This window comes from Colletes latitarsis, chromosome 6 (assembly GCF_051014445.1).
Source record: "Colletes latitarsis isolate SP2378_abdomen chromosome 6, iyColLati1, whole genome shotgun sequence".
NCBI classification, from domain to species: Eukaryota; Metazoa; Arthropoda; class Insecta; order Hymenoptera; family Colletidae; genus Colletes; species Colletes latitarsis.
Window position 1 is genome coordinate 24,241,997 of NC_135139.1, and position 27,784 is coordinate 24,269,780.

General features: G+C 43.9%; 1 protein-coding gene across 1 annotated transcript; it reads right to left on the reverse strand.

Moving 5' to 3' along the window:
- On the reverse strand, positions 1-27,607 carry Dmrt99b (doublesex-Mab related 99B). Its single transcript, XM_076766248.1, has 6 exons — positions 26,805-27,607; positions 23,755-24,106; positions 4,270-4,392; positions 3,734-4,008; positions 2,583-2,892; positions 1-2,079 (listed from the first exon to the last, which is right to left on the reverse strand). Exons 1-6 carry the CDS (start codon positions 27,072-27,074, stop codon positions 1,754-1,756), a joined length of 1,656 nt encoding a protein of 551 aa, XP_076622363.1. The 5' UTR covers positions 27,075-27,607; the 3' UTR covers positions 1-1,753.
- Positions 27,608-27,784: the final 177 nt, after the last annotated feature.

Genomic DNA, 27,784 nt, shown 5'->3' on the forward strand with positions numbered 1-27,784 from the left:
ACATTTCTTCGGATAACATATGGTAACTACAAAGAACGACGCGTCCGGTCGCCGGCAAATCTAAACATCTTAGAGCCGTTATACTTACAGGCAAACACTTATGTATAATTCGTCGTTATATGCACACGCTCCTGGAACGAACCGCGTTAAGACGCGTTTCTTTATTATTCTCTTTCTCTCATTCTCTCTCATTCTTTTACTTTGTATACGACGTTAACGATCTAACATACTCCACGTCGACAGCTGCTTCGATTAATACAATGGCGGATTAGCTAAAGCGGTTCACGCGTATTTACAGTATCCGTTTTCACCTTTATTCTGACGATACATTTTTTCTTTTATTTATTTATTTATTTATTTTTTTTTTGTTGCCTACACACATACTTCTTAATTACCGGTCGATTTTTATCTACACATGTATAAAGGTATATCTCGTTGCAACGCGGCCGCTCGTTTTCATCCAGAAACGACGCGGCTCGTTTATTCGTTTTAACATACGTTTTGCCCGTTCTCTTCGAAACATCGGGTCGGAAGAAACGGATTAGTACGAAGTGTATTTTTCAGGAAGTTACTCTTAAAGTCTTCTCCGTGTCCTCTGGCGACTTCGACGCGCCAGGAAGAATCTAAGGAAACATCTTTCGCATCTTTTTCAACTTCGATTCGTTCTCGACTGCGATTAAGTACGTAGAAGATCATTTATTAATACGCCTGACCCTTCCCGGAAGAAAACTAAGTTTTTCTGTTCGGGGAACCTCATCCGCGAACACTTGTAGAACTATAACTCTACTTTGGGACTCGATTTCGACCCTTTCTCGTCGCGGCCCAATGGCGTCACCGGAACTTCTCCTTCCGACTCTTTGCAACCTTTTCAATCGCTAAATTATTCAATCAGATGCCTTTGGACGATTAAAATTTGTAACTTAGCAGGAACAAAACATGTCAACTTTAATTGATGTTTGAAAACAATGCCTTTCGTAAAGCATTTAATAACATTGATCAACAGTAAATATGCATTCTTCGTCTAAATAGTCGATTCTATTAAATTGCAAGTCAAGGAACCAAGGTGGAAATTTTGGACATTTTTGCTGACTATTGCTAGATAGACAGCAATTTCAAACTAATTCCGGAAGCCCCATTTTCAGGATCTCGCGATCACCATTAAAAAAACTCAAGCTCAACTCGTGCTACATTCCGAAACCATTCTTTAACATCTCCCCCAACATCAATCCAAATCCTTCGTCTAAATCACTCCTTAAAGAGCATTCTCCGGTGCATTATTGTCAATGGAATTCCTCTAGACACTTGGGATCGACTTACATAAGAACCACTCTTCAAGATCTTCATCCTTCCAAATCCTTCGATCATAATTAATCTCAAATTAATTCCAAACAACCATTCCCCAAACGTCGTTAACCGTCTTAGGATCGTAGGATAAACTCACACTTCTCGAACGATTCTCCGAGCTCTTCGACGTTGCTCCAAAAATTCCACCGAGAAACTCGTCGCTGGTCCGCCATCTTCGACCGCCCCCCATAGGCTGGAGGATGCACCGTCGACCTTGAACGATCATCCAAGAGCCGTCCAACGTCCTTCGATCGCTCTGAAAAGTTGGTATCGCACCGCGACGACCGCGAATCCCTCATCGAGCGTTCGTTCCGTCGCCATTTGCCCGATCGAAGTCCCTCCTCCCGAGCAGCCCGTCGTCCCACGGCTATTGCAGGTAAGACCAGGTGGCAGCCTGCGCGTCGTCAGGTCACTCGGAGTAGCTGGTCTTGTCGCTGGCGTCGTCGGGACTGGTTTCCCGATAGGCGTCGCCGGTCCCGTTCGCGTGCAGGCTCTGATTGGGCGGCTTGATCACCGTGGGCAGGTAACCGGTGCCCGCGTAAGGCGCCGCCAGGAACCTGTGTCTGGTCGAGGGTATGGGAGTGGTGCAGTACGCGGCGCGGGTCGCGTACGCGGCCGAGACCGACGCGGACGCCGCCGCCGCCGACGCCAACGCGCCCGCCAGCGGTGAGAACGCCGACTTCGGTTGCAGACTGTCCTCGCAGACCAGCACCTCCATGGCGGAGACTACGTCGCCTGCGACACAGACAGCTTGCTTTCTTTCTGATGGCGAGATACTGTCGGGAGTTCGGGTTCTTTGTCAACGAAACCCTCCGCCAGGACAGAGAGGGTAGGGCTGACTTGGGTTACAACTTTCAAATCGACTCGAATTGGGTCCGTTCGGGGATGTTCTTCGAACTTGGACACCATTTGCGTGGTTTGTTTAGAAAGCAACAAATAAGACTATTCAGTGTCGTAGCTGTGAATCCCCGTTAATTCTATACCAAAGTTTAACCAAAGTTTCGTTGCTTAATATTTTTTTAACGATTTAAAAAAAACTGTAAGCGTCCGGTACTAGGGGAACTTCCCGTATAGCGCGAAGAGGACCTAACCCTCGAAAACATTCGCGGTTCTAATTCCAAGGGTTGCTAATTGCTCTCCGCGGTTTAGAATTGAAACTCGAGAACGATTCTGAAAAGGGACCTGGCCACCGGGTATATCGAGTTCTGTCTGCGAATATCGGATTGCTGGGGCCCTACCTTTACACCGGTGCAGCAGAGCCTCCACGTCCGCGCGACGCCTTCCCGGAAAGACTCGCAGCAGAACGTCCACCGGGGACCGTTGTTGCTGCTGCTGCTGCTGTTGTTGTTGCTGCTGCTGCTGTTGCTGCAACTGAAGACCGCAGGACTGTTGGATGTTTTGCATCTGCATCTGCATCTGCATCTGAATCTCGCGGGGCTCTGGCATGTGATGGTGGTGCTGGTAGAGGGCCGGTGAACAGTAGAGGGAACTTGCCGCGGGTCCGTAAAGAGGCGCGTACGGTGGAAAGTGCACCGCCGTCGCTGCAGCCTGAAACGGGAGAAACTACTTCCATGTACGTTATACATTTTAATAAATACAAAGGGGCATCATTCAAAATGTTAATTACCATACTTATGCGTGAATTTCATTATTAAAATTTATCTATATTGTTGGGATCGCAATAGGGTTGAAAGTAAAAAGCCCGTGCTCTAATGATGCTGGTCCTCATATATTAGGCTTTTCGCTGAGGAGGGGATGTCGGTAACCCTTAGTACCTGATGACTGACTGTCGATGACTCGTCTTGGATGAGACATTTGTGTACTTCGTCCAGGATTACTTAAGATAGAAATGTGAGAAACAAGACTGACTCGGTTATTTTGGACGCAGCGGTTTCGATATGCTTATCCGCATTGAGTCATCAGGTTGGTCATCCAACAAAATCAAGAGGAAAAAGACTTGCGTAGTTATCCCATGAATCGAACTCGAACCAACTGGGTCGGAGTCTCTTACTATACAGAGATGACTTGTTGGCTAGGCACCTACAAACTAAACGGGGCAAGGGCAAGGAGAGGTCTTCGCTCTGACGTCACGCTGCATAGTTAGTAGGGTCTCCACAACCGCGAAAGATACATTTTTGTCCTACTTTGTCCCTATACGTTTCGTTCACGTCCTTTGTCACGCGATGGAATTGCAGTTGTGAGCAGCTCAGCCAATAATGGCAATGCGTGTGAGACGTCGCCTAGCCATCAAGTCATCACTGGATAGTACTTTATTATCACTGTCTTGGTGGCAATCGACGGTTGATAGATTAAAATTGCTCGAGAAATATTTTATGCCAAAACGAAGACTAACCAAAGGAGGCCAAGCTTATCGAGGGACTCAACTCACCGCCAGCGAAGGTAGCGGGGGGCTGGGTCTGGGTTGCACGAGGTCCACCGGTTGCAGGGTCTGCTGGGTTTGCTGGGGACTTCCGGTTTTGCGGAGGCTGAGATTCTCTGGCGCCGGCGTGTCTTCCCTTTGCGGGGTCAGTGCTGGCGTCAGTGGCGGCGTGTGCGTCGGACTCTGCGAACCAGGTTCCGGACTTCCTTCCTCGGAATCGTTCAGACTACTGGACCGCTTCCTCGGCGTATCGTTGTCCGTCAGTCCGATCGACGTCGCCACTCCTGTTGCACGAACGATACATACGGTTAAATAAGGGAGAGGACGTTGATTTTGAACAGTGTTTAAGATACAAAATCATCAGCTCATATTTACTATTGATTGTGTAAATAGCCTTCGTATAACAAGTTTGAAGAACTCCGGAGTCTATAAAATGTCTATGTAAATCCTGCTACCCTAAGTATCACGTTTCCAGCCGACGATCGCTAGTTCGAATCGTCTTGCATTTAACCCAGACCTTAAGGGAAGGAAAGAAGAAATCTCACCCAATGGACGGTCAGCAAGAAGTTCTCCGCCGGAGTCGGAGTCACGGTCGTCTTCGTTACCGGTGTCGCTCGTGGAAAGCATTGTTCCCGTAGTGCTCTCAGAGATTCTCGACCTCTTTGTGCCTGGAACAAAACACGTATCGTTCCGGGTTGAAAAAGAAGAAAGGAGAAAAAAAAGAAAACAAAGAACGAAAGAAAAAGCACGCGTTAGTTACGCACAATACCTATGAAATTCTCCATCGAGCAAACACTTTGTATTGTTCTACGACGCACGCCGAATCGACTCTTACGAATCCTCGACGCCCTTGAAAAAACGTTGTGCATCTTTTATTGTCGGGGACCGCCCGGTATTTACCAGGCATGGGGCCTGTTCGTAGCACCGGGTACCCACGTTGGACAGTTTGCGGAATCGGTACAAAGCGTGTGACGATTTCGTTACTATGAAATGAAGCCATTTTATTGTGGGAATGTTAGAAACGATCTTTAACGTTGGATTTACGGACACTGATGGCGCACAGATTCGTACACGAAAGTATTCGACTGTTTAGAAATAATAAGACGGAAACCACCGACGGGCAGCGCTGTTGGGAGCCATAATTATTTACTCGTGTATTTCCGGCGCGCTGAAGAGTCGCGGAGACTTTAATGCGGTCAGTCCCGGCGCCCTTTAAGTTTCTTCGGTCGTCGTTACCAGGCCGGCTCGAAACTTGTATTTCTGCGGGGACGATTGGGCTCAAGTGAAACGGAAAACCGCGATTCGGCTCGTTTATTTTCTCCACGGCGCGTGGTCGTTACCGGGGCTCGTTATCGAGAATCTGCAGGGAAATATTCGAGCCAGGAAACTATTATCCAGGACCTTTCCCGAACGTTTTCTGCTTTTTCGCGCTTGGAAACGAGACAGCACCTTTCGTTTCAAGATGTCCGTTACTTGTTGAAGCTTTAAACGATAAAAATGTACGATTTCCGTTGTAACGAAATTAAAATGCTTCGTTGGAACTATTGTTATTCGGAGTGGCAAAGAGGCAACGATAAATCTCTTTAGATCTTCGAGGATCGTTGGAATCGCGAGGTTTTAAAAAACATTTCAGCCAACCGCGACAGTAATTAACTTTCGAGGATGACACGCGCGCAAATTGTTCTTCAAACACAGCTCGATTGCGCAACGCGCGTTTTCGCTTCTTCGTGTGTCTTATTTAAAGTGCCTCGTACCGGCGTTGCTTTCAAGCGAGTCTCGTCCGCGCAACGTTTTGCAAGAAGTTAAATACGAAGTTAACTCGAGGAACATATCGTCACAAACATACAGTAATACATACGCTTTGATCTATCGTTCGCGGAGCAAAGTGTCTATAAATTTCATCGGGTCAAGTTCCATTCCAAGTAGAATTCGTTTCCCGTTAGCTCAAACAAGTTGGACGAGAAATACTTGTAGTTTAAAAATCCTGGTATAGTCGTCTTATACACTTGCATACGCGTTCAAACACAAAATAAACGACACAGACGGTTTCTTCGAACAGTAACTTTGTTAAAAAACATTCTTTATTATTGGGGTTACGCTTATTTTCAAGAGAAACTATCGTACTTTGCGACGTTATCGATAATGAATAGGTAACACTTTCTTCTGCAGTCTGCAGACCGTGTCGAACGCGTTCACTGTCCAGTCTCGCAGCGGCGTATCCAATAGCGTGGTGCTATGACCCATACATGGGCTACAGACAGTGAATGCGTTGAGAAGACATTTCGTCCAAGGTTAAATTTTCTTCCTAGTTGCACCTCTATGTATCGAAGACTGTACGTCCTTCCAATAAGCTAGCTTCCCCCCAGTGAAAAGGTAAACGCGTCGAAACCGAGGAGAAACGAGAACCGCAGCAATTAACTTAAACATCGAGACACTTGTTATATAGTTGCTCGGGAACGAATCCCCATGGTTTGCCAGAGAGAGGCACTCGAAGGCAACCTTGTTATCGGAAGCGTGCGGCGTCAAGATTTAACCCATGAAGAGAAAGGGGTCGGGAGAGGCGAGGGGGTGGAAACCAGGGGATGAAGCGGGTCTCGAGCGTCCGCGAAATGGTAGGGTGGAAGGCTACATTTCCTCGCCCTACATCCGTCTCGCTCTGTTCCGCTAATAAACGGCCGGTTAAACTTTTTAACGAGCGGTCAGCCGGAGCAGACTTTCTTCAGCGGTCGACGCACCCCCGTCCGGGGGTTGGCCGCGGGGATTCTTTCACGCATTGACGAGGGCTCAATGGCCGTGCACGCGTATACGCCTCAGCACGTTATAACGGCACTCTCGAACCCGGTGTATAACTCTCAGCGACGAGGAACCTGCGCGTACGCGGGCCTCTCGCAATTATTTCTAACAACCTCGAGCACCCAGACCGGCACAAAGTGCGCTACGCTCCTCTTGGAGGGGTGAAAATGGTCCGGGACCGTTTTGGAAAATGACGAAAGTTACTTGGCCCGACTCCATTCGGAAAAGACCCAATATTATGTATGATATTAGGTAAAAGATCACCTTGCAAAAATTCAGGCTGCGATATTTTCTTCGATATTCAATATGCTAGTTGCAACAAATGGCAATCGTAATCGATTGCATTCGTCGCCAATAGATGGTAAAATCACGATTCTTTAATATTGTTTAGTATTCCATATTAGGGCAACCGACCCTATCGCGTACGATACTTGGATTTTGTATGAAAAATATTTCATTACTTTGTTTCGAGTCTTCAGATCGGTCCAAGTTCCATTACTCTATTCTAGAGGCCAATATAAGACGAAAATCAAGAATACTAACTTGTTGATGGAGGCTTCGTTAAAAAGTTATTAACGTTTAAAGTTTCACACCTTCTCAAATTTTTTTCTCGAAAATGCGCAGGATTTCGGGGGTATGTCTATTCACCAAAAATTATTGTAATTGACCCCTGCAATCGAAAATAATTTTTCCAGAGCGATTTGAAATTTTTTAATTCTGTCGAGAAATTGCACACATTCTCGAATTTTTTTCTCGAAAGTGGGTAGAATTTCGAGGGCATGTCTATTCACCAAAAATGATTGTAATTGACCCCCCCGGCTAAAAATAATTTTTTTAGAACGTTTTGAAATTGTTCAATTTTCAGGGGAAGAAACAGTTATGGTCAGACATTATATTTTCAATGGTGAATTTTTTTCTCGAAAGTGCGTAGGAATTCGGGGGTACGTGTAATGACCAAAAATGATTGCAATTGACCCCCGCAACCGAAAATAATTTTTCCGTGAATGATTTGAAATTTTTTAATTTAATTTTGTTAATAACTTTTCAACGAAGCCTCAATCAAGAAATTGATAATCTTGATTTTCGTCTTATTTTGGCCTCTAGAATCCCAAGACTGGTCGAACACCCTGTATAACGTATGCTCTGATAATTCGTGCTCGTCCCAGGGCTGAAAAAGTTCATCCAAGTCGGAAGCACCCTTCTTTAATCGTTTCTTTCGAACACGCCCTCGCCGGGGAGCGTACAGGAAGCCTCCCTCCGCTTCAAGGACACGGTAAACATGCACTTCGTTAGGCCAGGACCGTGCAAAGGATACACACGGGGACCACCACCCACGTAGCGCGAGCACCGACGACTCTCGCCCCTGTTTGCGGATACGCGTCGAGCGTGAGGGGTGATTTCGGGGTCGAGATGCCGCCAAGGGTCACCGGGAAGAATGATATTTTAATAACTGTCTCATAATCCGGCTGGCCGAGGGAGAAACTAGACGCGAACGGAGATATTTTACTCGCCCGACGGAGACGCTCGATAGGAATTTTCCGACCGTCCAGCGGCTACATTAACACCGTCCCCCGGATATTGCATTCCTTTCCGCTGACTAGCAAACGTCCCGAAGCCCAACACCCACTCTGTGACGAGCTTTTGCACAATAGAGCTTCAGAGGAGCTAATGGTACCCGGGGTTTTCTGGGTACAGACGGTCGATAATTCAGGAGATACCTAACGTTTCGTAAAGTCAAAAGTCAATCGAAAAGATTTACAATTATTTATAACCACTCCCCTTGTGTACAGGTATTTAAAATTCATTTCTTTCTATTTAATAAACGATGGGTGTTCTGAAATTGTTCGGAAACGTTCAATGGAGAAATCAACTCATTGTCGTGAAATCTGAGACTCGGTAGCATGTTCGCGACCGATTTGCCAACCGGGAACGGATTATCCGTAAAGCTCCATAGCTCCCTAATCAATAGGGTGAAGAAAAGGTGTGAAAACGGAGACTATTGTGATAGGTCACGCCCATGAAACGCGACGCAACAGAAAAAGGGAACACAGTATCGCGAACGAGGAATCTTTTTCCCGTTCTTTGCCGTTCCCTGTATCGGAGCTTGTCTTGTATTTCGAGAAGGGTGCGTGCAATTTATTGTAATCTCTTATTCTCTCTCTCCTGCTTCGCCCGTCGGGGGCACACACGACGAAATCTAACTTCTCCTCGGTGTCTATGGTGTAACGTATCCCTATACACTCGTCGGTACTCGGAGACGATCGAGAAAGTTAATAAAACTCGTTTCAACGCCCGAGGAACCGGCGCCTACCCCTGTGTGTAACCTTAGACGATTTATTACCAGTTCGTGGACGAACGGAATCCCTCATTCGACATTGTACGCGATACAAAGTACTTGAAAAATACATAGGCAGTGCCTAATTTTACGATACGATTAACCCGTCGTTTATGGCCGCGTAGAAACGTCCATTTTGTGGTAGTCACAGATGATATTAATATCTAATACTTGAGCTGACAGATCTTTATATAAATATTCGTATTAATTCTATTGGGAGCTCTATAGAGGGTTGCCTCAATCTCTTTGTTGAAAATTAAAATTTCCCAGAAACAGAAATGTTTATTAATCAGACTCGGTATAATCCGCCATTTTCTAGACACTGGAGCAGACACGAGTAGTTCGAAATTCCAATCAGCGGAAGGTAGCGATAAGAAGAGGTTGTATCGAGAAACGAACGGTGGGGTGGCCGCGTAGAAACGTCCATTTTGTGGTAGTCACAGATGATATTAATATCTAATACTTGAGCTGACAGATCTTTATATAAATATTCGTATTAATTCTATTGGGAGCTCTGTTGATGGTTGCATCAATCTCTTTGTTGAAAATTAAAATTTCCCAGAAACAGAAATGTTTATTAATCAGACTCGGTATAATCCGCCATTTTCTAGACACTGGAGCAGACACGAGGAGTTCGAAATTCCAATCAGTGGAAGGTAGCGATAAGAAGAGGTTGAATCGAGAAACAAACGGTGGGGTGGCCGCGTAGAAACGTCCATTTTGTGGTAGTCACAGATGATATTAATATCTAATACTTGAGCTGACAGATCTTTATATAAATATTCGTATTAATTCTATTGGGAGCTCTGTTGATGGTTGCATCAATCTCTTTGTTGAAAATTAAAATTTCCCAGAAACAGAAATGTTTATTAATCAGACTCGGTATAATCCGCCATTTTCTAGACACTGGAGCAGACACGAGTCGTTCGAAATTCCAATCAGTGGAAGGTAGCGATAAGAAGAGGTTGTATCGAGAAACGAACAGTGGGTCGGTCGGTGGGGTGGCTGAGCCTAAGCCTAATTTATAGGGATGTTTCGTGTCCTCCACAGTTGCCCTGCAGCCTGTGTCCTATTACTCCTATTCTCTATTATGCAGCGCCGCCGTAGGCCGGAAGCTCCCGATATCTATATGCCATTCTAAATTATTCGGCATTGTCCTCGCATGATTCCATTGTCCGCGTCTGTCTCCACCGTACGCTGATACGCCGCGGCGCGGGTTAGGGCGTAGACCTACAACAACACGGACGTGTGCACACGCTCCAGCCCGTGTGTATCTGCTTCGAGTGCGTCTTGTCATCGGTCAAGAGTGCCTGCGGACTTGTACGCCACGGACGTCTAATTAATCGCGGCTGTTACCCTAAGAATACTCCCACCTCGTACAAGGATGTTCCCGGTATTTCAGTGGTGGTAACACGTCTGGTGATTTCCGTACGACCAAAGAATGAAATATATTAATTCTGTCGACTATCCGTTTGCATTTTAACATTCTGGGGAGCTATCCGTGGGGAACGCCATCTATGGTGCATGATTAGCGCGTGAGGTGGTGAATTGGGTTTGGCTACAAATTCTCGCTTAACCTCGATTATTAATTTGTGCAGAATGCTAATAACGATAACAGTAACGATAGAAGGAAGAAAAGATAACGATGACGACTGTAGAAAATTGAGAATGCAAATACAGAGGATACACAGTGGTTGCCTCGAAGGCTGAACAAAGAATAAAAGATGGCAGCGAAGACTGCGAAGAACAGCGTTAAAAGAATTACTAAATTTTTTCCCAAATACCCCGACGAAATTTCCCAGGCGTTCTTATAATTCGAATCGAGTTCGGAAACCACTTATTCCCCTAAATGGCGGTCGCGCGAAAAAAGGGGTGTACGAAGCGAAGAGAGAATACGATGACACAGCGTTATTGCGTATTCCGTCGGGAATGGAAAAATAGGGGTTGGACGGGCGCAACCGCGAAATTCTCGCAATAAATAACCCTTCGAGGCGTTACAGTTATCACCAGCAGTGTCGGTTCGCCCGTATAACCCCACGGTGCCGCGGACTTGGAGCCTCTGGCCTTTCGGAGCCCCGGGTAATGGCGAGGGTCGTAGAAACCACCCACTATGAATTATCATTTCCCATTGTTCGGAAGATCGTAAAATAACCGGCTGTTTGCGACTTCGGGAGTCCTCCGTCCTTTCTCTACCTTTCTGCGAACTAGCTCGACGTCCCTTATTTCTCAAACGAATCGAATCGCTCTTTTCCACCGACGCAAAAAACATTTTCATACGATTAATCATCGTGTTACACGAAATTTCTCTAATACTACTATTTAAAAAAGAATTACGTCGGTACACTTATGTATAGTCCGGGCCAAAATATAGCGAGGTCGTAAACTAAACTTTTGAGGGTTGGGACAATGACATCTTACTTGAGGGTGCCTTTCTGAATGTTTCTGTGTGTCCGTAACTGCACTACCTTTTTCATCTTTTAATGGGGGATTCTAGAGGCCAAAATAAGACGAAAATCAAGAATACCAATTTCTTGATGAAGGCTTCGTTAAGAAGTTATTAACGTTTAAAGTTCCGCCAATACTGAATTTTTTTCTCGAAAGTGGGTAAGATTTCGAGGGTATGTCTATTCACCAAAAATGATTATAATTAACCCCTGCAACCGAAAATAATTTTTCTAGAACGATTTGAAATTTTTTTTTTCCGTCGAAAAATTTCACAATTCTCGAATTTTTTTCTCGAAAGTGCGTAGGAATTCGAGGGTATGTGTAATGACCAAAAATTATTGCGATCGACTCTTGCAACCAAAAATAATTTTTTTAAAACGATAGGAAAAATTTTTTTTTTCGCCGAAAAATTTTACCACCTAGCCAAACAGAGAACAGATTTTAATCTCTCTGACGAAATAATCGACCGATTAAAATTGTGGGCACAGGGAATGTGGTTTCTTTTCGATACCACCGCGGAAAAAAGTCCCTAGATTTGGCTCGTTGTTCGATCTTCAGTGACGGTGGCAGCGATCGGGTCCAGCTCGGTTCGCATTATCGGCCCTCCGTTGTAGTAAAATACAGCTCTCATCTCTTTCGTCGTGGCCCTGATCGGTCACTCCTATCTCTAATAGTTTCCGAGATATTCAACAAAGTATGTTTTGAACCCTCAACTTTGAGGGCTGATTTCAACCCCTTAAAGTGAATATTAGCAGCTACAAAAAAATACGTGTCTAATAAATTTATGAGAACTACATAATTGCGAAGTTTCATCAAAATTGGAGATTTACACCTCGGGATGGTCCTTTGTTAGTGCTTCTAGGTTTTCTCAAATATCCCTAGCGAATATCTTAGAACAGAGAGCAGATTTTAATCTCTTTGACGAAATAATCGACCGATTAAAGTTGTGGGCACAGGGAACGTGGTTTCTTTTCGATACCACCGCGTAAAAAAGTCCCTAGATTTGGCTCGTTGTTCGATCTTCAGTGGCAGCGATCGGGTCCCCCGTTGTAGTAAAATATAGCTCTCATTTCTTTCGTCGTGGCCCTGATCGATCACCCCTATCTCTAATAGTTTCCGAGATATTCAACAAAGTATGTTTTGAACCCCCAACTTTGAGGGCTGATTTCAACCCCTTAAAGTGAATATTAGCAGCTACAAAAAAATACGTGTCTAATAGATTCATGAGAACTACATAATTGCGAAGTTTCATCAAAATTGAAGATTTACACCTCGGGATGGTCCTTTGTTAGTGCTTCTAGGTTTTCTCAAATATCCCTAGTGAATATCTTAGAACAGAGAACAGATTTTAATCTCTTTGACGAAATAATCGACCGATTAAAGTTGTGGGCACAGGGAATGTGGTTTCTTTTCGATACCACCGCGGAAAAAAGTCCCTAGATTTGGCTCGTTGTTCGATCTTCAGTGACGGTGGCAGCGATCGGGTCCCGCTCGGTTCGCATTATCGGTCCTCCGTTGTAGTAAAATACAGCTCTCATTTCTTTCGTCGTGGCCCTGATCGGTCGCCTCCGCGGAAAACATTCCAGGCCCGATCGCCGTGAGATTAATTAATCCGATGGGACGACGCCGTGAAAAGCGGGAGCCCGAGGTCGTGCGAAATATTCCAGTTACGAGGCAGCCGCAATCGGTGCGCTCCGGCGTGCAACGCGCCACCGCCGGAAGAACGGGGGCCGAGCAACGAGAAAGGACTCTCATTATTACGTATCGATACGCCCGGAAAATAGCACCGTCCCCCCCTCGGGGGGATCGGCTCACGCCGGGAAAAATCACGCGGGGAAAATCGCCGCTCCGATGGGCTCGGGGGCGCGAAGAAAAGCAAGTTATCGAGAGCCCAGGCCAAGACAAAAAAGGGAAAAAAAACAGGGAGAAGAAGGGAGACTCGCGCGATGCAAAGAATCGGTGGTCAGGAAAAATGGAGGCGGTTTAAAGGGAATCGAGAAAGGGACACGGGATATATTTGACGATTGGTCCGTGGGACGTTTGGGGGGATTAAAATATTAGTTTACCCGAAACTTTGGTCTAACTAATCGAGTATGGATGATGCAGGGTTGAAACGAAAGTGGTTAAAGATAGTGGTTGGAGGAGACGCCAAAGGGCCGACGAAACGGAGAAGACAGGGGCATTGTAGTTAAAGAGACGAGACAGAGTGCCCAAAGTGCAGAAAAGGGAACCACGTTGATGGAAGAAGAAGAAGAAGATCCGTGAAGCGGAAGACGAAGGAGAGAAAGTCCTTGAGGCAACGCCGCGGCGACAGCAACAGCGAGCAACAGCCCGATCAGTCATTAAATCGTCGCGATTCCCTTTTGTTTCCGGGGGAGGGGGAGGTGGCTGGAATGTGTGGGCGCCGGTTTAACCGTCCGTGTGTTTTCGTGTTGCACCGGTGAAAGGGGTGAAAACGACCAGGAGGGATGGATGTATATACTCGACGGATTCGATGGGGCCGCGTAGGGGTGGTTAAAAGAGACCGAGAGCGAGCGAGAGGGCACGAGGGAGGATCGTTGGGACACGAGGACGACGGAGGGTACCGACGGGGGGGAGGAGGAGGCGGAGGGACAAAAAAAAAAATCAAGGGGAAAGGGAGAACGGTGGAGAGCGATCGGGCGTAACGTTTTTAATTGTTTCGCGCCCAGCCGCCTTTTGTTTCGGCGTTTATGCCTCGTAAACGGTTGCTGAACGCCAACGGGGCCACGGGGGAGGGCACGGGGTCGACCTCTGACTCTTTTCACTCTTCGTCCTCCTCCTCCTCGCCACCTAGCATCCCCTTTTCTGCCCTCCTCGCGCCTCATCGCCGCGATCCGGTTGGAAAACCGACGACGACTCCTCTCGTCGCGCTCCTTACGCTTCGTGGACCTTGCACCCCCGGGGGAATTTCTTGTTACGCCACCACTGTCGGGCATTCGCTTCGAAAACGCGACCCGAAAGTCCATTTCAAACATTTTTATCCATTAACATTGCTTTTTATTCTTTCTTAATCGCGCTCAGAAATATTCTACGTTCACTAGCAATTGTTACGTATTTTAAACGAATTGTATCTCTCGATACAGAAGCCTTTCAACGTGGGGATGTCGATGCAGTCTAAACTTCTTTTCGCGTAAGCAGAGTGTATCGAGGTTCGTAAAATGCATCTTTGCACCATAGGTTCACTAGCAATTATTAGGTATTTTAAACGAATTGTATCTCTCGATACAGAAGCTTTTCAACGTGGGGATGTCGATGCAGTCTAGACATCTTTTCGCGTAAGCAGGGTGTATCTAGGTTCGTAAAATGCATCTTTGCATCACAGGTTCACTAGCAATTATTAGGTATTTTAAACGAATTGTATCTCTCGATACAGAAGCCTTTCAACGTGGGGATGTCGATACAGTCTAGACATCTTTTCGCGTAAGCAGAGTGTATTGAGGTTCGTAAAATGCATCTTTGCATCACAGGTTCACTAGCAATTATTAGGTATTTTAAACGAATTGTATCTCTCGATACAGAAGCCTTTCAACGTGGGGATGTCGATACAGTCTAGACATCTTTTCGCGTAAGCAGAGTGTATTGAAGTTCGTAAAATGCATCTTTGCATCATAGGTTCACTAGCAATTATTACGTATTTTAACACTAGATTTACGGACACTCGTTGCGCATATTTTTATTATAATTCGCTACGTTGACAGTTGCATTAAAATGAAGGTTTTTCTTTTAATTAGAGTATACATCCATATCGTTACATCAATTCAATTCAACATAAATTGCTAACAAATAATATTTATGAGTCCTATAACGTTAAGTTTAGAATCTGAATGCGTCAAATTGACACGTACCGTAAACCTAGTGTTAAACGAATTGTATCTCTCGATACAGAAGCCTTTCAACGTGGGGATGTCGATGCAGTCTAGACATCTTTTCGTGTAAGCAGGGTGTATCTAGGTTCGTAAAATGCACCTTTGCATCATAGGTTCACTAGCAATTATTAGGTATTTTAAACGAATTGTATCTCTCGATACAGAAGTCTTTCAACGTGGGGATGTCGATACAGTCTAGACATCTTTTCGCGTAAGCAGGGTGTATCTAGGTTCGTAAAATGCATCTTTGCATCATAGGTTCACTAGCAATTATTACGTATTTTAACACTAGATTTACGGACACTCGTTGCGCATATTTATATTATAATTCGCTACGTTGTCAGTTGCATTGAAATGCAGTTTTTTCTTTTAATTAGAGTATACATCCATATCGTTACATCAATTCAATTCAACATAAATTGCTAACAAATAATATTTATGAGTCCTATAACGTTAAGTTTAGAATCTGAATGCGTCAAATTGACACGTACCGTAAACCTAGTGTTAAACGAATTGTATCTCTCGATACAGAAGCTTTTCAACGTGGGGATGTCGATACAGTCTAAACTTCTTTTCGCGTAAGCAGAGTGTATCGAGGTTCGTAAAATGCATCTTTGCATTACAGGTTCACTAGCAATTATTAGGTATTTTAAACGAATTGTATCTCTCGATACAGAAGCCTTTCAACGTGGAGATGTCGACATAGTCCAGACTTCTTTTCGCGTAAGCAGAGTGTATCGAGTAAAATGCATCTTTGCATCACAGGTTCCAGCGAATTCTCTCGAACGACCGATCGCATGTAAAGAAAAGAGGCGAGAGCGCAAAGAAATGATGGATTAAAAAACGAGACCGGCGTTCATCGTTCGGCAAAGTGTTTTATATTCATTCTCGATGGTTTTCTTACCCGGTGGATCGCTTTTCGCCTTCAATTTAAAAAATATTATTCGGAAGCCGTAGAAAACCTCTCTCGAAACAGAGAGAAAAGAAGCGACGGTTAATCAAATATGTACTTCACCGCGAAAGGGCTTCTTCTTTCTTCTGTTACATCCCGCGGGCAAAACAGTTGCGCGCTCTTTAATTGAGTCGAAAGGTATCGCTTATCGCGATCTTTCTCCTCGATCCACGGATAATCGACCCCGAGGCTCTTCAACGGAGTTTCGAGACCCTGGGTTTAGCGTGCAATTTCGTGCTACAGTGACGATTCTAGACAGAGGCAAAATTCTATTCGAATAACAAAGGAAGCGCGGGATATTCGGAATATCAGAGTAACGGAGCCTTCCAAAAATGATCCAGATCTACTAAATTCGCTATGCTATTCCATATTGGGCACACGGTCGAAAGCGTGACGGGGGATTTCCCGGGTTCGCCAAAGATCGAGATCGCGAGTCCTCGGACGATCATGGACGAGCAAACGTTCGCCAGAGGTTAGAAAGGGTACGCTGGCAGGAGTTTTGTTCAAACATACTTAGAAACGTGCTTCCACGGCGGCGTTGCACGTGTACGTGCATTCGAAGGAGCGGCTACACCTATGCAAATAGGTACAGCCGGGATCTAAAGCCTGTCCTGTTCGTGGCTGTCTATGTTCCGCGAAGCCGTGCTGACTCTTTGCAAACAATGTTGCCAGGCACGTCGCTAAAACATAAGTAGCCAGGAACGAGCGCGCGCTTAGGGGGATTTCGTTCCCGCGGAACGATGAATTTCAATATTCGAATAGCGTACTCGCGAGTCCTCACGTCGACGCGTACACGGCAAACTCACGCGCTAAATATGAAGTTGCTTCGAGTTACGAGTGCTTCGAGCCACGTTACCTTGACCCTTCGACCCCTCACGTTCGAGCAAAATTTTCACGAAAATCTTCGAGAGCCTCCGAGAACCGCGAAGAATCTAAAACTTGGACGGTTTTCTTATTCGACGTTTGCAGAATATTATTGGAAAGAGTATGGAAATTCTTTCTCGCTAAATCTTGCGTCGAGGTCAAGTGGTATTGTAAATACACGTAAAAATAATTGTAAATTAAAATAATTCTGAAATTTCTTAGGTACGTAGAGCATATACAGGGTGTTCGGCCACCCCCGGGGAAAAATTTTAATGGGAGATTCTAGGGGCCAAAATAAGACGAAAATCAAGAATAGCAATTTGTTCATTTAAGCTTCGTTAAGAGGTTATTAAAGTTTAAAGTTCCGTTCGTACTGAATTTTTTTCTAGAAAGTGGGTAGGATTTCGCGGGTATGTCTATTCACCAAAAATGATTGTAATTAACCCCCACAGCTAACAATATTTTTTTCAGAACGATTTGAAATTTTTTTTTTTTCGTCGAATTTAGGCACCTAATTAGATTTTCGGTAAGGAATTTTTTTCTAGAAAGTGGGTAGGATTTCGGGGGTATGTCTATTCACCAAAAATGATTGTAATTAACCCCCACAGCTAACAATATTTTTTTCAGAACGATTTGAAATTTTTTTTTTTTCGTCGAATTTAGGCACCTAATTAGATTTTCGGTAAGGAATTTTTTTCTAGAAAGTGGGTAGGATTTCGGGGGTATGTCTATTCACCAAAAATGATTGTAATTAACCCCCACAGCTAACAATATTTTTTTCAGAACGATTTGAAATTTTTTTTTTCGTCGAATTTAGGCACCTAATTAGATTTTCGGTAAGGAATTTTTTTTTAGAAAGTGGGTAGGATTTCGGGGGTATGTCTATTCACCAAAAATGATTGTAATTAACCCCCACAGCTAACAATATTTTTTTCAGAACGATTTGAAATTTTTTTTTTCGTCGAATTTAGGCACCTAATTAGATTTTCGGTAAGGAATTTTTTTCTAGAAAGTGGGTAGGATTTCGGGGGTATGTCTATTCACCAAAAATGATTGTAATTAACCCCCACAGCTAACAATATTTTTTTCAGAACGATTTGAAATTTTTTTTTTTCGTCGAATTTAGGCACCTAATTAGATTTTCGGTAAGGAATTTTTTTCTAGAAAGTGGGTAGGATTTCGGGGGTATGTCTATTCACCAAAAATGATTGTAATTAACCCCCACAGCTAACAATATTTTTTTCAAAACGATTTCAAATTTTTTTTTTTCGTCGAATTTAGGCACCTAATTAGATTTTCGGTAAGGAATTTTTTTCTCGAAAGTGTATAGGATTTCGGGGGTATGTGTAATGACCAAAAATGACTATAATTAACCCCCACAACCGAAAATAATTTTTCCAGAACGATTTGAAATTTTTGAATTTAACTATTAATAACTTTTTAACGAAGCCTCCATCAATAAATTGGTATTCTTGATTTTCGTCTTATTTTGGCCCCTAGAATCTCCCATTAAAATTTTTCCCAGGGTTGGCCGAACACCCTGTATAGATAGCTATGTATATCTCAATTTCTTTTTTCCACCGTTCAAATTCACTTTAAGGGCTAGAAATTGACCCGCGAAAGTCGGCCATCTTTGAAAACGAGACAGAAAGAAAGTTTTAAAAATGGCTTTCGTCGTTCTCTGAGAACCTGTATCGCCCCACGAAACCCCGATGAAATCAAAGTGGAACAGTTTGAGGACTCATCCCGTTACAAATATCCTTTATCTGAAATTTCGAGGATGTTTCTTCGTTAAAACTATTCCACCTTCGTTCCCGACTATTCCAGCGATAGGATCGTTCCGTTCGCGCGGTGGTGGAAGCGTAGCAGCGAGGGAGGAACGTACACAGTCGAGTGAAATAATTTCCTGGTGTCCTCCGCAGCCACGAAAGAGGAAGAACGGAAGCGGACCGGTCTTTCACAAAGTTTCTTGGACACTCGAAGAAGCTTCTACTGTGAGAAACTGCCGGATAATGGTCCCCGTAGACGAAGGAGCACCCGGGAGTGATCCTTCGGGATAAAGGGTGCGCAGCACACGCACACACAAAGGAACGGTTCTTCCCGGTCGCGTGTGTACCGGGACTCTACAAAGCCGTATCCTCCCTACTTCAGGGAATCCGCTGGAAAGACCAAATCTCTGCATCCTCCTTTTCGACGTAATGACTGCCGGTGCACGTCCTGGCCCCTTTGATACGCGAGACTGACATGCGTGCCATCCAAATTGGCCCGGGGTTTCCACTTACTCGATCAAAACGAGACTCCCGACAGTTTTATCGCGCGATTTTCGACCAAACGTTTCCGTTACTATACTAATCGCACTAGGATCGATGAATATTAACACCGTGCGCGATGCAAGCCCGAAAGAACGGACGTTCGATCGTTTCGAGGGAGGAGTCTGGTAAGTACAGTGACTTCGCGCGATCGAGAGTCCTGATCTTAAGCCAGAAGGAAACTTGGCCAATTCAAAGGACGATGGGTTTCCAGCTAGCGCAGAACACAAACGGCATCGCATCCAGAAGATGTACAATACCGTATCGCGTTGGCTCTCTCTTTCCACGAGGAGGAAGAGAGCGAGAGTGCATCAACCCTCTCCTGGCAACCTCGGGATCTCCGACCTAGCAAGAATACAGAGACCGACCAACCAACAAACCAGTCGAGAATCCCCCGCGGTGGTAGGCACTGGCCCGAGAAATTCAATTACGGCTAAAACTTCTCGACTGAAGACGCGCCTCCTCTGTACACTACTGTAAGCACTCTGTTTCGAAGATCGAACGGAGAGACATCTTCCGCACTCGCGACCCTCGACTTTTCAGGGGGTAGGAAGGGGAGGGGAGACGCCTTCTGCTCGGCTAACGCGAACAACAGGAGCGTAGGTGTAATTGAAACCGAGCGAAATCGAACTTTCCATCCCCTAACCGAACGCGCCTCTTGCGTTCCTCGACCTCCGACGGCGGAGGATTGAAAAAAATACCCGCGAAAAGTGATTTCTGTCCGATGCAAGTCCCTTGTCCGCGGACACGTGTTCAGAATAAGAAAAAAACAAATTTAGTCAGATTAGATTTTGGTCATTTTGAATTTTATACTACACAGTTGAAGTTGATCTTTGTCCAATGAACAACAACGTTTGGAGGAAAGATTGAACACGTATACAGGGTGTCAAATGGAAATTAAGAATATTCTTGATTGAGACTTCGTTAAAAACCCAGTTATCCGAATATGTAATTACATATAAGAGGTGAAAAAATTCGGCGAAATTAAAACATTTCAAAACATTCTGGAAAAATTATTTTTAGTTGTGGAGGTCGATTACAATCATTTTTGGTGAATAGACATACCGCCGAAATCCTATGCACTTTCGAGAAAAAAATTCGAAAAGGTTGTGAAATTTTTTCGACGGAAAAAAAAAATTTCAAATCGGTTTGGAAAAAATATTTTCGGTTGCAGGGGTCAATTACAATAATTTTTGGTCAATAGACATACCACTGAAATCCTACGCACTTTCGAGAAAAAAATTCCTTACCGAAAATCTAATTAGGTGCCTAAATTCGACGAAAAAAAAAAAATTCAAATCGTTCTGGAAAAATTATTTTCAGTTGCAGGGGTCGATTACAATAATTTTTGGTCATTACACATACCCCCGAAATCCTATGCACTTTCGAGAAAAAAATTCCTTACCGAAAATCTAATTAGGTGCCTAAATTCGACGAAAAAAAAAAATTCAAATCGTTCTGGAAAAATTATTTTCGGTTGCAGGGGTCAATTACAATAATTTTTGGTCAATAGACATACCACTGAAATCCTACGCACTTTCGAGAAAAAAATTCGAAAAGGTTGTGAAATTTTTCGACGGAAAAAAAAAATTTCAAATCGGTTTGGAAAAAATATTTTCGGTTGCGGGGGTCAATCACAATCCTTTTTGGTCATTACACATACCCCCGAAATCCTATACACTTTCGAGAAAAAAATTCCTTACCGAAAATCTAATTAGGTGCGTAAATTCGACGAAAAAAAAAAAATTTCAAATCGTTCTGAAAAAATTATTTTCGGTTGCAGGGGTCGATTACAATAATTTTTGGTCAATAGACATACCACTGAAATCCTATGCACTTTCGAGAAAAAAATTCGAAAAGTTTGTGAAATTTTTCGACGGAAAAAAAAAATTTCAAATCGGTTTGGAAAAAATATTTTCGGTTGCAGGGATCGATTACAATAATTTTTGGTCAATAGACATACCACTGAAATCCTATACACTTTCGAGAAAAAAATTCCTTACCGAAAATCTAATTAGGTGCCTAAATTCGACGAAAAAAAAAAAATTCAAATCGTTCTGGAAAAATTATTTTCAGTTGCAGGGGTCGATTACAATAATTTTTGGTCAATAGACATACCACTGAAATCCTATGCACTTTCGAGAAAAAAATTCCTTACCGAAAATCTAATTAGGTGCGTAAATTCGACGAAAAAAAAAAATTCAAATCGTTCTGGAAAAATTATTTTCGGTTGCAGGGGTCAATTACAATAATTTTTGGTCAATAGACATACCACTGAAATCCTATGCACTTTCGAGAAAAAAATTCGAAAAGTTTGTGAAATTTTTCGACGGAAAAAAAAAATTTCAAATCGGTTTGGAAAAAATATTTTCGGTTGCGGGGGTCAATCACAATCCTTTTTGGTCATTACACATACTCCCGAAATCCTATGCACTTTCGAGAAAAAAATTCCTTACCGAAAATCTAATTAGGTGCGTAAATTCGACGAAAAAAAAAATTTCAAATCGTTCTGGAAAAATTATTTTCAGTTGCAGGGGTCGATTAAAATAATTTTTGGTCAATAGACATACCACTGAAATCCTATGCACTTTCGAGAAAAAAATTCCTTACCGAAAATCTAATTAGGTGCGTAAATTCGACGAAAAAAAAAAAATTTCAAATCGTTCTGGAAAAATTATTTTCGGTTGCAGGGGTCGATTACAATAATTTTTGGTCAATAGACATACCACTGAAATCCTACGCACTTTCGAGAAAAAAATTCTTTACCACAAATATAACGTGTAGCCAGAGATGTGTAATTATATTCCTCGTTTTTATCACTTCATGTGTAGATATAGTCCAATTATCCGACATAAAATTTTGATGGGAGATTTTAGAGGCCGAAACAAGACGAAAATCAAGAATACGAATTTGTTGATCGAGGCTTCGTTAAAAAGTTATTAACGTTTAAAGTTTCGCCTGTAGAACTGCTAGTGGTTCTCACTCAGAAAACTCTAAGGCTATCGATACGTCACTAAGTAAACTATAATCCACCACTATAATCATGTATAATCATTCCACATAAGAGAAACATAATAGTGCAGTAGGGCTCGAATGTAAAGGGCAGAGAAAATGAAAAGAGACGCGAACCATGCAAAAGAATTCACTGAGAATTAGCTTCTCGTTGGTCTCGTAAGCTCGTACACCAGCTGGAACGAGATATTAAAAGCGTTCTCCGGACCACAAAGGGTTAAACTTCTAACAAGGTTATCGTCCACCATGAAACCGGTGGTTTCCTTCTACTCTTTCGTCGATCAAATTTCTTGGAGGCGAGCTGAGATCGTAATTTTGTTTTTTTTCGAGATTCCGCGAAACGGGTGACGCGGGCAGAAATGTGGCACGCGACCAAGAGAGAGAGAAAGCGCATGCGTTCGGCCACGCATGAGTTGCGTACGAGTGCCCATTAGGAACGTGCGTGAACATACACGGCTAAATAGGGCAAGTGGCCAGAGACCATAATGTTAAGTAAATAATGGCCAAACTCCCGGGGGCCCCTTATTATACCACTCAAAGCAGAAGTCGTACTCGTTAGTGGCGGCTTTTAATTCTCTCCGCGCTCAACCCTTCGCTCCTTTCTAGACTTCTCCTTGCTGGCTCGTTCTCGCCCTCCGTGAAGTGCACACGCGTGCCGTTCGCTCCCGTAAGAACGGAGCCGCGAGTGCTCTCGTTCTTCTGGCCGGTGAACGGTTGCCCCGCGACGCTAACCCGCCACCTGTTTGGTCAGGACGACGCACCAGCATTCTTCGAACGTCTAGGCAGCCTTTTAAATCTGTGTCGATCTACGGTCGTCGCTGCATGTACCATAGAAAGATGACTCGATGGCTAGGCTTGCACGAGCAAGGGAGGAGTAGATCTTAATTCTCACCAGAAAACCCCCGGTTCTTACAGTAGTAAGGTCTCCATATCCGCGATAGATACATTTTTGTTCTATTCTTGGTTAACACTAGGTTTACGGACACTCGTTGCGCATATTTTTATTATAATTCGCTACGTTGACAGTTTTTTCTTTTAATTAGAGTATACATCCATATCGTTACATCAATTCAATTCAACATAAATTGCTAACAAACAATATTTATGAGTCCTATAACGTTAAGTTTAGAATCTGAATGCGTCAAATTGCGTACCATAAATCTAGTGTTAATAACTCTGGTTCATCATCCTGTGGTTGAGATGGAAAGAAAAGCATAGGGGGAGTCGGTCAAAGAGCGAATATATGCAGACGGAAGGTCGGTCGAGTGCTCGTGAGAGGAACGGACCCTCTGGTGGCGAGTTTGGGAAGCGACGGACCCCACAGTTCTATCCTAGTCTATCTTACTCTACCTTATCTTGCGCATCGCGAGTTTGCTAGCTTTTAACGCGTTAATGCTAACTAGGAATACCCTTTGGTCCTGACGCCCACTCACCTGCAATTCCACCGACGATCGGATCCTGTTTCTCGATTTTGGGCTGCCGGTACTCGTCCTGGGGGAGCCTCTTCCGTTGCAGGAGGCCGCAGTCTGGCTGCTGATGCTGGAGTTGCGTCTGGATGTGTGCGGCCGCGGCCGCGGCTGCGGCTGCCGCCGCCGCCGGAATCGCCAAACCGCCGGGGCTGGAAACGTGGGCCGGGTGCGGGGGCGGGCTACCAGCTGGCGTGGTCGCGCTAGCCGCACTGGGCAGAACGGGGGCGGTGGTGCAGCTGCCCGTATTGTATTGCAATTGCAGGCCCAACTCGCGCGCCTCGCTCTCCTCTTGGGCCTGCTGCCTCCGCAACGCCACCTGCAAATCATCGTCCATTAGCTAAAATTCCTGATAACCATGGGAGAAGACGATTAATGATTCCACCGAGGCAACATTTACTTCAAAACAAACCAAGGCGCCACCATTTCGTATCTAATTTTCTTATGATTGATGAAAACAGACAAAATCTTCTTTGTTAATTCTTGCAAATTTCCTGGATACAGAACTGAAAAATTCTTTCTTTCTATTACTCGAGGCGCCACCATTTCGTATCTAATTTTCTTATGATTGATGAAAACAGACAAAATCTTCTTTGTTAATTCCTGCAAATTTCCTGGATACAGAACTGAAAAATTCTTTCTTTCTATTACTCGAGGCGCCACCATTTCGTATCTAATTTTCTTATGATTGATGAAAACAGACAAAATCTTCTTTGTTAATTCTTGCAAATTTCCTGTATACAGAACTGAAAAATTCTCTCTTTCTATTACTCGAGACTATCACCAAGTATGCAACCGCCGCCACTGCTTCTAAACACAAACAGGCGACACTGGACACTGGTATAGTGTTGTCTTATTGAAATCGCGTCTTAACACTGACACTGACGATCGACGAAATAATTTTTTAAAAGATCAAGCATTACGACACAAGATTGCGTTTCTTTCGTAAGTATTTGCTTGAAACTAAACCAGACATATTTTTTGAGTCCCAACAGCATCATAAACAAAAGCATATAGACAGATACGAGTGTCGTATGTTCTAATGGGCACGCAAGAGCTACAGAAAACATGAATGATGTATAGGTATCCAACAACTAATTGTAAACAAACAACGCACATGTTTGTTTTATTAAGTTTTATACGACGTGTGAATTCTGAAAGGTGCTTAGCGTTTTAAAAGAGTATTTAGATGAAAATGGATACCTGTATTTAACACGTTAACGTCCTCGATATTTATTTATGTAATTTTTCTTTGCATAATCTTAAAAGTACGCAAAACACGCGTGTAAAGTTTCAAACTGATCGGCTTCACAGTTTTCTGAAATAAATCTTTAAAAGACCCAGTTTTTACGAGCTTTGAAGGTAAGAGGCCCCTTAACCTCGAAATCCTGTTTACGGTTTTCCTTCTGGTTCGTGCTTTTGTCCCGCTATTTTAAATGAAATGCGAATAGATGCTTTGAAAAGTTAGTCTACGTTACTAATTCCATGATTCTCTAGATTTCTACACGATAACGAGACTTTAAACCACTTTTTACTATCAACGAATGGAGTTAGATCATTAACACTAGAAAGAATAAAAAGATGGAGGACTCGTGGCTCGATCGTTCTGGGGTTAAATCAGATTTGACCTTAGGTCGAAGGGTCGCTTTCGAGATATATCGTTCGAAGATATCTTACGAGATACGATACAGGTGCAATCACGAAGCCTCCGATATCAAGATGATCCAATAGGAGGGTAAGAGGACCAGTAATTCAAAAGCACTCGAGTGCGTATAGTATTACGATCTAGGATCAAGGAACAATGTTCGTAACTTCATCCGCAATTGAAAATGCGAATGATACATTGAAAGAGGAACTATTTAAACAGTTTACTACTCAAATTTGACAAATATTCGAACGCTACAAATCATTATTCCAACATTATCACTATTCGAATTTTAGGGCTATAGAGTATAGGTCTTTATTTTATACAGCGAGCGACGGAAATGTACATGAGACTTTGCTATTGGTAAGAGTCAACAACATATGAGATACGATAAAAAGTATTCAGAAACACGAACGAACGTTTTTACATTTCTCTCATTTTCTTGCCGACTCGACAAACATACGAAACAATATGAGAAGTCATGTTTCAAGAGACCCTCTCGTTGATTCTAATTGAATCAGTTCACACTTCCTTGATTCATTTCACGAAGTCGCGGGAAAGAAAACTGCACCCTTGACACACGCTACAAAAGAATGCTTCTATCACGTTTCCTACAGGCAACTACCAGTACTTCTCTCTACTTCTGAATTAAAAATGTTTAACAGAGACGTCAAATAATATCTTTATTAAAACCTGATTCAATCTACTAAAAAATAATTCAGAATCCCCGTTAAAAGTCCAGATGTTTGCCTCGATATAAGTGTCCTGATCATCCCCGCCATTGTTTATGTTGCTTCTTTGCGAGCGATCCGTCGATTCGAGTGGCCGACGGTCTCGGAATAAAACGATAAGATACGCACAGAGATTCTATTTCACAGATAAATCTACAAATACGTAAACGGAAGCTTGTTGCGAACGAGGGTTATTCGGAAAGTTCGTAGCGCTTTCCACAAACATCATTATAACCTACAATGTCATAGACCTAGGCGCCATTTACAGAAAATTCCAATAAAATTCATCAACACTCTGAATATTATAGAACATCGACATCAACTGAATATTTGAATCAGAGTCCAGGAAGAATAAGGTAAAATCGATCTGAATGTCGAAGATTAGTACAAAGTACACCCGAAAAAATAGATACAGTCTTAGAACCAAAAAGCAACGACATACAATGTTACAGTTTCAAAATTTACTACTGCGTTTACACAAATGCGTAAACTGTGACCAGTTTTGCTCGTCACTTACAATGTTTCAATTTTACCTGAATTTTGCTACAAACTTTCCGACCCAATGCGACAATTACGAATATAGCGTCTCGCGGTAAAGAGTTCTTCTGGCAGAAGGAAACATAACGTGACACTTTACTTACCTGGGCAGCCATCACCCGTTGCCTCTCGGCGATCAGAGTACATTTTGCACACACGCAGTCCCGCCAACGGCAATACCGTTTGTGGCCCTTCAATGCGGAAACGACACCATGATTACGGCATCTCGCGCACTTCGGTGTCCTTTGGTATCTCTCGGCACTGGCACGGAGGAAGAACGCGGCTGGTAGCACGTGATGTTGCTGCTGCTGTTGCTGGTGTTGCATCAGTTGGCCCACGTCGACACCAAGACCGACACCCCGCGGTAACGACATCGTATCGGGCGACGGAACGTTTGTAAACTTGCCAGCTCAAGGAAACACGACGAACGAAAACCGTACCGCGGACGATCACTGAACGAATGACGACGATTCAAATAACGGTCACGGACGAACCGCGGGCATCGTCGTCGAACGCACGAACGACGTACGATAGAACGATCACCGGGAACGATCGTTTTCGGCGGAGCATAAAGCCCGGTATCCACTGACCCGCGTCGCTCGCATTCTAACAACGCGCTAATAACCGATCACTGTCGTTAGTTCGTTAACCACTGCGTGCGATTTATCAGTTCGTTCTCCGGTGCACCAAGGAGGCACGCTGGTGGTATCGCGGGCGCACGAACGCGCCAGTCCCCGGCATTCGATCGTTACTCGGTAGACGGGGAAAAAAAATGGAGGGCCACGGATCGGGCGACAGACGGACCGCGATCACACCGGGGGCTCTTCTTACTTCAACCGAAGAAATATCACATTTAACGCTGTTCGGTAGAAACTCTCGAACCGGCACGTAGAGCGAGGGAGAAGGAGCGAGAGGTCGCGACTACCGTGGCGACGAGCGGCGGCGAAGCGGGAAAGCTCGACTAGCAGACGCGCGCACGCGCCCACACTTCCGAAAGTTCGCCGACGAAGAACAGCAGCGGCACCACCGTTCGTACGGGTGTCGGGGTACGAAATGCGGAATCGCCCCGACTCCACTCGCAGCA